The sequence below is a fragment of the Cebidichthys violaceus genome, unplaced genomic scaffold (genome assembly GCF_023349555.1).
Source record: "Cebidichthys violaceus isolate CVI_PGR_0920_01 unplaced genomic scaffold, fCebVio1.0.p SCAF_20, whole genome shotgun sequence".
In the NCBI taxonomy this organism is placed as follows: domain Eukaryota; kingdom Metazoa; phylum Chordata; class Actinopteri; order Perciformes; family Stichaeidae; genus Cebidichthys; species Cebidichthys violaceus.
Genome location: NW_027176373.1, coordinates 11782799 through 11795096, shown reverse-complemented (window position 1 = coordinate 11795096; position 12298 = coordinate 11782799). Strand labels below are relative to the sequence as shown.

General features: G+C 39.6%; 1 protein-coding gene across 1 annotated transcript; it reads left to right on the top strand.

Moving 5' to 3' along the window:
- The first annotated feature begins 4577 nt into the window (after nt 1-4577).
- On the top strand, nt 4578-5982 carry LOC137876783 (histamine H2 receptor-like). The gene is made up of 2 exons (XM_068716586.1): nt 4578-5198; nt 5462-5982. The coding sequence occupies exons 1-2, from the start codon at nt 4578-4580 to the stop codon at nt 5939-5941; spliced, it is 1101 nt and encodes a 366-aa protein (XP_068572687.1). The 3' UTR covers nt 5942-5982.
- Nucleotides 5983-12298: the final 6316 nt, after the last annotated feature.

Below are 12298 nucleotides of genomic sequence, written 5' to 3'. Positions count from 1 at the left end.
ATTTTTGAACCCGTTGAAATGTGAAAACACTCTTGTTGTAAGAGGAAATACATTTTAAAGCTAAAATATGAATGGATGCACTAGAGGGAGTTAAAGTGCACATGGGGTACATGTGTCTGTCTGCACATGTCTGTGAGGCCAGAGAGAGGGAGAGAGAGAGAGAAAGAGAGAGGGAGAGAGGGAGGAGATAAAGAGAGAGAGAGAGGGAGAAATAAGTTTACACTCAAGCAGGATCAAGGAAGCAGAGGAGAGCATTCATGATCTGGGAAGAAGGTTTGGATCAGACGGACATTCAAGACGAACCATGTGAGGTGAGTCTGTGTTATTTGGATGATAATAGAGGGCATCTAGGTGGAGGATTATTCTTGGTCAAGCAGAATTACTACTCCTCACTCAAGTCTTGAGCCAATGTACATATTCCTCAATCATTTGGATGTGTTCTTTGAAAATTATTGCACATGTGAGTTGGCTTGTGGTTTCAGTTTAAGTGTTCTACATATTGTAGGTTTTAGCCCTGCATAAGACGGAGGATTTAATGTTGGACAAGGATGGTAATGTTTGGTAGTCAGTTTGTCACTCAGTTTGAACCACTTTGATCTTGTGTGGAGTATGTCTAAGATTCATTACTCAGAGACTGATTAAGTATTCCTGTGTGCACTTTTATGGTGTTAATTCCAATTCTGATCTTTTTACTCGCAGCTGTTTTTCTGTCTGTATTTAAGTTAAATGCTTTATAAGTCATTTAATTGCATCACTCTTGCAAACTTCTTACAGTAAAAACACAACAATGTGACCCATTGATATGATTACCAACAATGTGGGAGTTGTTCCAGTCAGCTACAAAGCAATGAAGTTTATGCTTCTGAAAATATGTTACTGGTCTGCTTATTGTAAACAGCACATCCTGTATAAGCTAATGGGACAAAAAATGTTTGTGGAAGAAAATAATGCAATAAGCTCCACACAAGAGGACAAGGCAACAATACAAATGCACTGTACGCAAATCATATAAACGTCTCCTTGGGCGTGACTTTGGCAAATCGCCAAAAATAAATGGTATCACCAAGCTTTAAGCAGTTTCACTTTTCACATGTTTGCTGATTGCTGATCTATATTGTTGGCCCACCTTGTGTCGTTCTGGGCCGGATGTTTTGCCACATTGTTATCTCACACTGTTGACTCATCTACCTCACCGGCTTGACTTAATATGTTCCATGATGCAGGGTTTTTTTTATTCCCTGACCTGAGAGGGGATTTTTAGGTTCTCTGACCTTTGTGAGCTGACATTTACTTCTATTATATACACAGCTGCCACACAGAAACATGATTTCATGTATTTACTGCTGAGAAAAGCAATAGATTAAGTATTGGGACATACTGTGCATTGCTCTCACCTGAAGAACAGATTTTTTTTGCCATTTCTCTTTGACTGTCTGGGGATTAATTATGCAATGAATTGTAAAATGATCTCAGGCTCTCATCATGGTACTATGGTGTTGTTTTTCTCTTGTTACCTTAGTCTTGTGCTACATCAGCAATGAGAGTGGAGTCAGATATGGCTTTTATTTAAGCTTACAGTCAATTCCTAGCTGACTCTTTTTGGCCAGTGAAGCCTGGTCCACCTTGCACCGAATGAGAGCAGCAGGCTGACACAGGTCAGTCTAAACTCTGTCAGTGCTGAACCAACAAAGTCACCATGGAAACAACAAGTGTTTATCCCGGAGGGAATCTATTGACATTATTGAAACACATTAAGACCTTGGATTCTCTGAATGGCCAGGTACAGCTGAAACAATGGCTACTTTAAAACACTTAACTAATAGCTAGAGGAAACAAGGTCCAATTGAGATGAGCTATGTTGTGCACAGTCTACAGCCTAAATGATTATTAAATGTATTAACCTTCTATTTAAATGAATTACTTTCGCATTGCAGCCATATCTCATGTGTAGCAACATGGCTGGGAACGTCACAGTCAATTCAAATTTGCAGGTATGTTTGCACTTGGTCTAGGTGCTATCTTAGAAAGTCCTGATATATAGTATAATTGGTTATTGTACTTTTCATAATAATGGTAGTCTTACAGAAAATGCTTACCTCTGTATTGTTGTTTCCTTTGCAGGTACCCGATTATAAAATGTTGTATTTGCATTTTAAATGAGCACCGTGCTCTCCTGTCTTGTCTCTTACTTAAGTTCAATTCTATCATCTTTTCTGGAGAAAATTAAAGATTAACCATAAAACATAGTTGGCAGCACCATACTTGATACAGTCCTGAGTAGTTTCTGCAGATATTCCTGTCAGACTGCACACAGCCACAACAAGCTCTACCAATAAAGTAAGGCAGCCTGTATGTCACCTGAAAGGCAAAAAGCAAAAGAAGCCCACTCCATCCCCAGTTGAAATTATACCTTTGTACACCCTTAGACCTAACCTTAGCATTGACACATAAACTCATATGATATGCACCAATTCTTTTTGGTGATTCTTTTTTGATTCTTTTTTGATCCTGTTTGGATCGAGAGGTTAGTTGAGGTGTGGTCCAATCCAGATGGCCATGTGGTATCTGCATCAGAGCTAAAAACTCTCACATTCATAACTGTTCACTAACGGTTCTATGCGTTAATGCGATTTCAAGTTTGAAAATACTAACATACACTGAATAGAATAAAATAAACACATTAAAGCCATAGCTGCATGTATAGTGGAGTGTGATGAGATATTTACAAAGATAAAAATAGTATGATAGCAGTAAATTATCTTCTTTGCATTGTTTAGCCTCTAACTGTAAATATAGTACAATCTAATGTCACTATCAGTCTGTGTTATAATCATCAAACCTTAATTAAAGAATTTGAGAAATATCTGTCTAAGCAAAAGGTCATCTATTTTTTATGGGAGTGCATCAGATGGCCTTACTATAATAAAGAAGCAGGTAGCAAATTAAAAACAGAACAACATGCAGAATGTGTACACTGTCAAACAGCAGTCTCGTTGGGGCTGGACTACTTTTCTGGCCAATGGTATCTGCATTAGTTTTTTGTTAATTGTAAAACACAACAAAACATTAGAAACACGACATGGCTGTACATGTTTTGGCCTGTTTATTTATTCTAAATCCCAAGTGATGCCATGTAAAGAGCAGGCACGAGGCACGTCTTGTGATCCAGATGGATCATATTTTACTCATTCATATACTTTGAGTTTAATATGCAGCCGTCTATCCTTGTGAAAAGAGAAAATATCTTTATTTATGGATGCAAACTCATTAGTGAAGAAACATTTGTGTCTTTAACCTTCTATAAAGTAACCAGCAAAATGTGTTAAAGCACTTAGAAATTTCTCTTTTTTAGACTGGCTGGGCTTGGATGTGTTTACTTTACTCCTCAGATTGTGTGGCAGAATGTTTTATGATTGTTTTTAAGATCTTGTCTTATATTAGTTTGTCAGTGATGCACTATATAGCGCTGCCCACGCTTTAGCAAATGCTCTCTCTCTTTATTAAATGTTCCCTTCTCTAGGGGGAATGCTCCTCGATCTCAACATAATAACAAAAGCACATTCTCTTCATCTCTCTCTGTGCTGCTGATCATCCAGGTCCATTACTTGTTTCATGTGCACCCGCAGGCCGGCCTTAACCCTGCAGAGAACACAACCTATTCCATCTGTAATGTTCTATCCCCTGTGTTAGTGTAAGGGCTATAATGTGTAGGCTGAATAATGTCAGCTAATGTCATACAATCAGCCTTGCCATTCCATGGGGATGGGGATGTTGTGTATCTGATTAAGCATAACAATGGATAATAATGTGGCTGACATGAGAATGGATTTTACTTTCTTTATTATATGGAAATGGTAAAAAGCTGGTTTGTTAAACAGAATCAAAAGAACAGAACATAACTGCTGTATTGAGGATATTGATATAAACAACTTGTGGGTGTTAAGCAACTTTATGGAGTTCAGACCTAGAGGATAGTGCGTAGAGAGTGGAATGTGGTGCGTAGTTTGTGATTTATATGAGTATAAATGGTGATATATTAAAGTTGCACTCTGGTATTGTTGTCATAGTTCCTTTATGAATGGAATGGAGGTAGGTGTGTTTTGTTACATTTTGCATTGAAAAGTAAATCTGTAAGTACATTTATTAAGAGTGAGGAACTTACTTTAGAGTTGTCATTTAAGCCATGTCACTCATGGAATATATACTGTATAACCTATTTTTTTGCCTTTTTTATGCGTGTTTTGCTATATTAGATAACACAAAGTAGGGAGACGGTAATTTGCTCCTTTACTACTTTGAAATACACAAATGTAATATATATATGGCAACCTGAATTTTCAACTAATAACTGTTGTTGTTCTTTCCCAGGGAAGAGTTTACAGCACTGGCACTGGGGGGAATAAAGATGGCTGGGGAATGCTTTGTGTGTGATCTACACCTGAACATGATCACCTTTATACAAAGGAGCTATGCTAAGAATTGTCTGACGGGAAAGTGAACTGTCAGTGGATGAACATTTTTTCCTGAGATAACAACAGCAGCACAGTCTCCGTGCGTGACCCGAGGAGCAGGTCACCATGATCTCCATAGCTCTCCGCTGGCTGGTTCTGGTGTCTTTTATTATTCTGACCATCGTTGGGAATGTGCTGGTGTGTTTAGCTGTGGGGCTCAGTCGTCGACTGTGGCGCATCACTAACTGCTTTGTGGTGTCCCTGGCAGTGACAGATCTCCTGCTAGGCCTGTTGGTGTTGCCCTTTTCTGCCACCGTGGAGCTGCGCAGCGGAAATTGGCCTCTCGGAGGAGCTCTGTGTAACATCTACATCTCACTGGATGTCATGCTGTGCGCCTCCTCCATCCTGACCCTGATGGCCATCAGCGTGGACCGATACCTAGCCATTTCAGCTCCCCTTAGCTACTCCCGGAGAGTTACCCCTCTGAGGGTGACACTGGCCATGATCGCCATCTGGGCCTTGTCACTAGCTGTGTCCTTCGTGCCCATCCACCTGGGCTGGAACACAGCGGACTACAGAGTGCAGCACTTGGACTGGGGCATGGGGGATGAGGTCAAGGAGGGACTCTACTGCCAGTTTGAGTGGAATAACAACTATGTTCTCATTTATGCTTTTGGCTCATTTTACCTGCCTCTGCTGCTTATGTGTGGAATGTATCTTTGCATATTCAGAGTGGCACGAGAACAGGTCAGTGTTTGTTTCATTTTGCAGAACATGCAGAGGTGGGACATAAAAGGTCATAATTTAAGGCATGCATTGCTTTTTGCATCTGTTTGAGGCAGCTGCTTTGGAAATAAAGACTAAATAGGATTTTATATAAATCATTAAACCATTCAAATTACATTCACAGAGTCATATTCACTTGACTTAAATCCTTTCATCATCAGATCAGCGTGCAAGCTTATCTCATCTTCTATCGCTCTAACCTTTTCTCAACTGATCTTTTCAAGGTGCGGCGTATTCGTGCTGCCACTCCATCATTTGCGCGTGCAGCATCAACTGCAGCCATAGCCCGGGAGCACAAAGCTACAATGAGCCTGGCAGCTGTGCTGGGGGCCTTTGTCATCTGCTGGTTCCCCTACTTCACCCTCTTCACCTGCATGGCCATAAAGGGAAAGACAAACCCCCCGAACACACTTAACTCTGTGGTCCTGTGGCTGGGCTACTTTAACTCAGCTCTTAACCCCATCCTGTATCCAGCCTTCAACAGGGATTTCCGCAAGGCCTATGGAGAGCTGCTCCGCTGCAGAGGACTGTCTCACAGAAAACTGCAGCTTACTCGCTTGTCCGTCCATAAACAAATGACCTTTACTGATGGACAAAGGGTTTCACAACAGTCTGAGAAACACACAGACACGGTTAATAAAGAAACTGAGGGGAAGAGTCTCACTCTACACGAGAAAAATGGTATCCCTGATGTGCCAAGGTGAAATGCTATGGATGTGCGGCGCCAAAGATAATACATTTTTTGTAAAACACAATATGATGAATGTACAAAGCTTTTTTGTAAGTGTACCAGACACAAAAGTAGTGTATGAAGTAATCCAATGTGCATGTGTTAATAATAATAATAATAATCAATGCAATTCACAGTACTCATATGTCTGCTTATTAGACAGGTTTGTATTGCATACAGCAGTGTAATTCAAAATAAAGAGCAGGCAGAGCAAAGCGGAGTGGAATGAATAGATGACTCAGTAAGTTTACCAACAAGCTGCATGGAGACAAAGGTGGTTAAAAGTTTGCACATTATTTATTTTCTCTCCCCTCAACCCTGCCAGTGAACGTGAATAAATGACCAGCATGTTTATTTGATATGTAACTGGATAAGTCAAGTGTATTTTAGTGCTTTTGCATAACTGCCACACACAACCACCTGAGTTATGAGGAGGACCAGTTGCATTAATGAAGTCACATGATTCATAGTGAAGCTGCTCCATAAGAGGTCTGATTTATTTTGAAGACAGCTGGACAAGCACTGCCTCACATTGACTCACTCGTGCATAGACATCAACGGTTTAAATATTTTGACACTCAAACCCACTGACATCTGTGTTCAGTGGGATGACAAAAGTATGACAAAAGATGAGGAACGCAAATGTAGCTTAATTGAAAAAAGACATAACTTTAAGGTAAGAAAGCACACTGATGTGATGCCAAGTAATATTAAATGGCTTTTAATTAATTTCATTTCATAACTAATCAAGTAAATAATTTCTTCATTCAAAGTATAATAAATTCTATTTTTATGTATTTAACAAACCTATTTTTTCTATATTCTTTTATTCATTACCTTCTGAACCCATTTAATAAAATAAAATACATCAGTAAATAATTTTATATTGATATACTTTCACTCTTTTTACTTGAAAATAGCCTTTCAATATATTGAACACACTGTACACATAAAGGTATTGTGTCAGCTTTATTTGGTCCTTGTAATGATTTAATAATATCTTCAATGGTTATGTGCAGATGGAAATGGTTTTCAAGCACTGTCAGTGAATAGACAAGGCAAGCTGAGGACGATTCTAATGAGAATTTAATTTGGGCCTTGCTGCTGTGGATGATGGTTGAAGTAGGTTGAAGGGAATGACATTCTATTGGGATGAATTGATGACCTTGACCTCGCAGAACAGGGGGTGCTGCTGAGGAGACATTAGATTGCGCCTCACCAATATAAGGTTTGAACCTGGAAGCGATCAAGCCAGCAGCTGCAGAGAAAAAATATTGACTCTTTTTCAGGTCAAGTGGCAGAGGAGGAGTGTAGGTTTCGGGACCATTAATAGGCATTAAATGCAGCTGAGTCCTCTGAACTGAGGAGGATGAAATTGTAATATTGTTCCCATTCATATTGGGCTCATCGCATGCACAGTAAAGGTCTCTCAGAGTTTAAAGGTGAAAGAGTTTCCTCTATAAAACTTGTTGAAGTCCATCAGAGGAGGCTCTATGGCTTTATTTACATGTATCAAGATTCAAGTCTGACTTGGACAGCCAAGGTAAAATAAATTAATTGTTTACAAGCTGGAGTAACTACTGTTCAATTAAAAATAACACCTGAGTTATAGAAGTGAGTTCCTGGAGTCTCCATTGGTTGGCTCTGTCACAGTGTCAACAAGACTCCAGAGAGTCTCCGCTCCCAGCCAAGAAAATTCCATGATATTTAAAATGTTTTCATTTCTGTTTGTGTACTGATTAAATAAGATATAACGTCTTTATTACACCGAGAACACACCAGAGCCTGCTGTGAGCTCTTTTCACTTTGTAGCGAAGTGCAGCCTAACCAAAAGTTGGGGATGGTTTAATTTTCTGCGGCAAAGTACGACCAGAGAATAACCGCAGTCAATCACTAAACAGAGTCCTGGGACATGTTGACCTAAGAATTTCTTCATCCCTGGAAGACATGAACACACCTCTCCTTATCTGCATTAACCCTTGTGTTGTCTTAACTTTCTGTATACACTACTTATCCTAGGGGTCAAAAATGACCTGCCTTCACTAAACCCCTAAAATAAAGCAGCGTGATAGCATTTTAAACACCAAATCTATTTTGCATGAAGAAACAACCTGTCATTCATCACAAACTTTGTGAATATCTAGGTGTTTCCTCTTCACAGTGCAGAAAGACTGCGTTTAATCAGTAGAATCCAATTCTCCCAGACCTCTCTTATGGCCGCAAGTTTGTCTGTCACACGCCTTGCAGGTCTTGACTCATGATTATTATTATCGTTCTTGAGAAAGTTTGAAAGACTTTCAGTGGCATTGTTGCACGGAAAGTTGCCTTTCCACTCTTTGCATCACAAATGCAGCCTCGCCTCGGGACCTATACCCACCTGCTAAGATTAGCAGCCCGATGTAGGCACGCAGGTCAATCTATGGCTGGTGTGATGAACATGCTGAGTGTGGAGACGATATCCTGGGCATGGGCAACTGTATGTGTTGTGGGCCCTGGGGTCATCCTTATGACATGTTGTGCTGCCATCCTGCCCTGGTTGTCATTTGGTGACCAGGACCATGTTATTTTTCCGTTCTTTGACAAAAATGTCTCTCTTTCAAATTCGACGATTTCTTCTTCATCTGAAGATGATTCATCATGCCCTGGGTCATATTCTTCCCCATCTTCTTCTTCAGAAACCTCTTCCTGTTCTAAATCACCGTCCTCTTGTTCCTCCTGGACATCTGAATAAATCAGATCTAGGACCTGCTGGGCAGTGAAACGTGCACTGATGGCTACAGTAAAGAGAGTACTGGGGGTACTGTCATCTGCAGCACCTTTATAGCATCTGACTGCATTCCCCAATTGTAAACATTCAAGAAATGTTTATTCTTGTCACAGTTCAGTCATCCAGCCATCAGTAATTTTCCATTGATCCTGCCTCTGCCCCACTCAACCTGTCAGCCACGCCCACCTCGTCAGTTCACTCCACTCACCTGTGCACACAGCTGCCTCTCATCACATGCAATCAGCCCAGCATATAGTCACCAGCTCCACACTCACTCCTTTGCCAGATTGTTCTTTGCCATGCGAGTCTTTCCAGCGTTCTCCTGCCTGTCTTCCCGGTACCGACCTCGCCTGTCCCTGATTCCCTGCTTCATCTGCCTCCTGGTTATTCGACCTAGCCTTCCGTCCCTGACCAAGAACTTTGCCTCTCCTCTCCTGATTCCTGTTTGCCGGTTTCTAAACCGTTTGCCTGTCTGCCGGAGTCTAAGTAAAACGTTGAACTTTCTACCTCTGTCTTCTGAGTCCTTTGTACTGCAATTGGGTCCATACACCACCCGTTACAATTCTCTCTGATTCTGTTTGTATTTTGTCTGCGAACTTCAGTTAGGTGTGGGGTCGTGGAGGGGAGATGCTGCACATTCGCGAGAAAGTTTTTGTTTTCCCTGAGTTCAATCAGTAGCATACATAATCTCAATTTATTGTGTGTGTGTGTGTGTGTGTGTGTGTGTGTGTGTGTGTGTGTGTGTGTGTGTGTGTGTGTGTGTGTGTGTGTGTGTGTGTGTGTGTGTGTGTGTGTGGTTTTATGGTTTCTGTAGTATGAAAATGATTTTATAACTGCCAGGTCAAAAATGACCCCTAAGACAAGATTTGTACCCTGTTGGTGTACGGCTATTATGGAAATATGAACAAAGGCAATGTTTAACTTTTCTCATGTTGGGGTCATTCTAGGAAAAGTATTGAATTTCAATATCATTAAGGGGGTTTCCTATGCTGTTAAACGTAGTGGCGCGTCATTTTTGACCCCTAAGACAACACAGGGGTTAAGGTCAAACAATGGTTGAAGCAACAAAAAAGGAACATTTTTATGTCTGTGACTGGAACAGCTGGTAAGATAAAGGAAGCTGCTTCTTGGTGACTTTAGAAAGCTGCAGTGTCCCCATAGGGACATTTGTATTTGGCTCAAAAGCATGCTGCACACGAATGACACATAACATATTAAAACAGCTAAGTTTACATCTAGGCACTCTTCACCGCCTACCAGAGGGCAAGAGCTCGTACTTAATGTGGAGACTATGGGATGGATCAGACAATACTCCCCGTGCTTGCCTGAGAACAGACTGCTCATATATTGACTGGAGAGACTCTCATTCATTCTTCCCCATAACCTTAATGGCAGTCTGTACCAGAAGAGCAAGCTTAGATTTGAACTGCACAGAGAGATTGCCATGCCGTGCTGACATCCCATATCTGACTGTGCTCAATAATACAGCCTGGTAGAACACAAGCCTCTGATCAACCCCATACACCCTGAGTCTGCGTGAAAAATGGAGTCTCTGCTGTAAACGAGAACACAATCTGTATCTTGCAGCTAAAGATGTTGTCCAAGTAAATGCGAAGGTACTTCGCATTTACTTGGGAGCAGACCTGGGAGCAGACCTGCTGGGAGCAGACCTGGTTTAACAGTTCATCATGTATAACCACTGGACTATGATCCCCCAATAACGTAGGGTCCTGTATCAACTCTTCCGTTTTTCTCACATTTAAGAGGAGATGCTATTTCTACTATTAAAAAAGAGATGGATCAAGTGAAAAAAAAACTTTCTTTTTAATTCATCCTGAAGGTTTTGGAGTTTTAAACACCTGTCCTCTGCAGTGAGAGTTTTTCACAATATCATTATGTGTTAATCTGTGTCTTTAAGCTCTATAATATATATATATATACGTATATATATATATGTATATGTATATACATATACGTATATATATATATATATGTATATGTATATACATATATATATGTATATGTATATATATATATGTATATATATACGTATATATATATATATATATATATATATATATATATATATATATGTATATGTATATACATATATATGTATATATATATATGTATATGTATATATATATTACATATGTATGAAATATGTGACATTGTGCATTAGTTCTGGTTTAAAATGCATTTAATGGCCAGTTCCATTCATGAATAGACTCTACGCACTCAAACCTTATCAGTCTGGTTTCTGTGCTTCTGTAAATGTTTGAAGATAAATAGAGGATGCAAATGAACCTGGACTGAATCCCAGGAAAAATGAGAACAAAAGGAATAATGTGAGAAATAAAAGAAATCACCTCTGATTATCACCATCCCAAGAAGCCACATGATAGAACTGACTTTAATTATTGTTATACATAACACGACCCAAATCCTTTTTTAACATGTTAAGAATGAGTTAAGAGACTTACAGGTTCACAATGGCTCTGTGTGCGTCATCGTGTGTATTATGAAAATGTATCGCTGCAATGAGGTGTTTTAATTCAATATTGTGCTTGCCTAAGGCCTGGTGACCGCTCTATCTACCGTGATCTGAGATGTTGAGTCTCTCATTTTCATTGTGGTTATCTCTGTTTACACTTACATTATCATTTCCTATCTCTATCTATATTGCACAAAGATAAATAAAATCCCACCTGCTGCACAAGGAGCAGCATTTTTTTTAATCTCAATGCAATATTTTAATTGTTTTGGTGAGTGTCTGTGTGCAAACAGTTATTTATTTGCGTCATTGAAGCACAGACAATTCAACCAGATAAACGTATTACAGTGTTTACAGTGTTTCAGGGTATAATCCAACAGTATGGATGAATTCTGCTTTTAGGGTGGCTATTTCTGCATCGGTTGAGGCTGCAAAGAGAATTCTCTTTCTGACACTATTTTAGATGAACTTCATTTTTAAAACAAACAGGGATAATTCTGTCACTGTGATCAATGTGATTGCAATATGAGACATTGCACACCAGAAAGTAGAAAAAGCATCGCAATGCTGCAACATACATACAAGAAACACTATCGAGAACAATAGACCAGGAGAATGAAGGGTGTACTTTTAATATGGTAAACTTTGTTAAATTGTGGAAACAAGGAGGTAAACGTTCCACACCTCAGACAGTCATGTGTCTTCTATAGCCTGACCCATTTCATTTGTATAATGACTTTTAAATGCAATATGTTCTGCCTTCAGAGAAAGAGCAGGGGCAAAAGGATCACTAACAATGAGCCAAGCAATGATGGCTACTTCCAAAATATTCAAATTTTGCAGGAATTGTTAGGCAGTGGGTGCTGATTATTGGTATGAAATAAATCTGTCTTCTCTCATTTTAATGTCTCCCTTTAATGGAGCTCTGTGTGAAAATGTTTATGGCACTTACTAAATGAAATATGTTAATGGTTAAATTCCTGTTAAACTTGGGACTGCCAACCCTGGTTCTTCTACTTTTATTTTGTTAATTAAAATTCAAAAAGGAAACAAGTTTGTTGACATTGTGC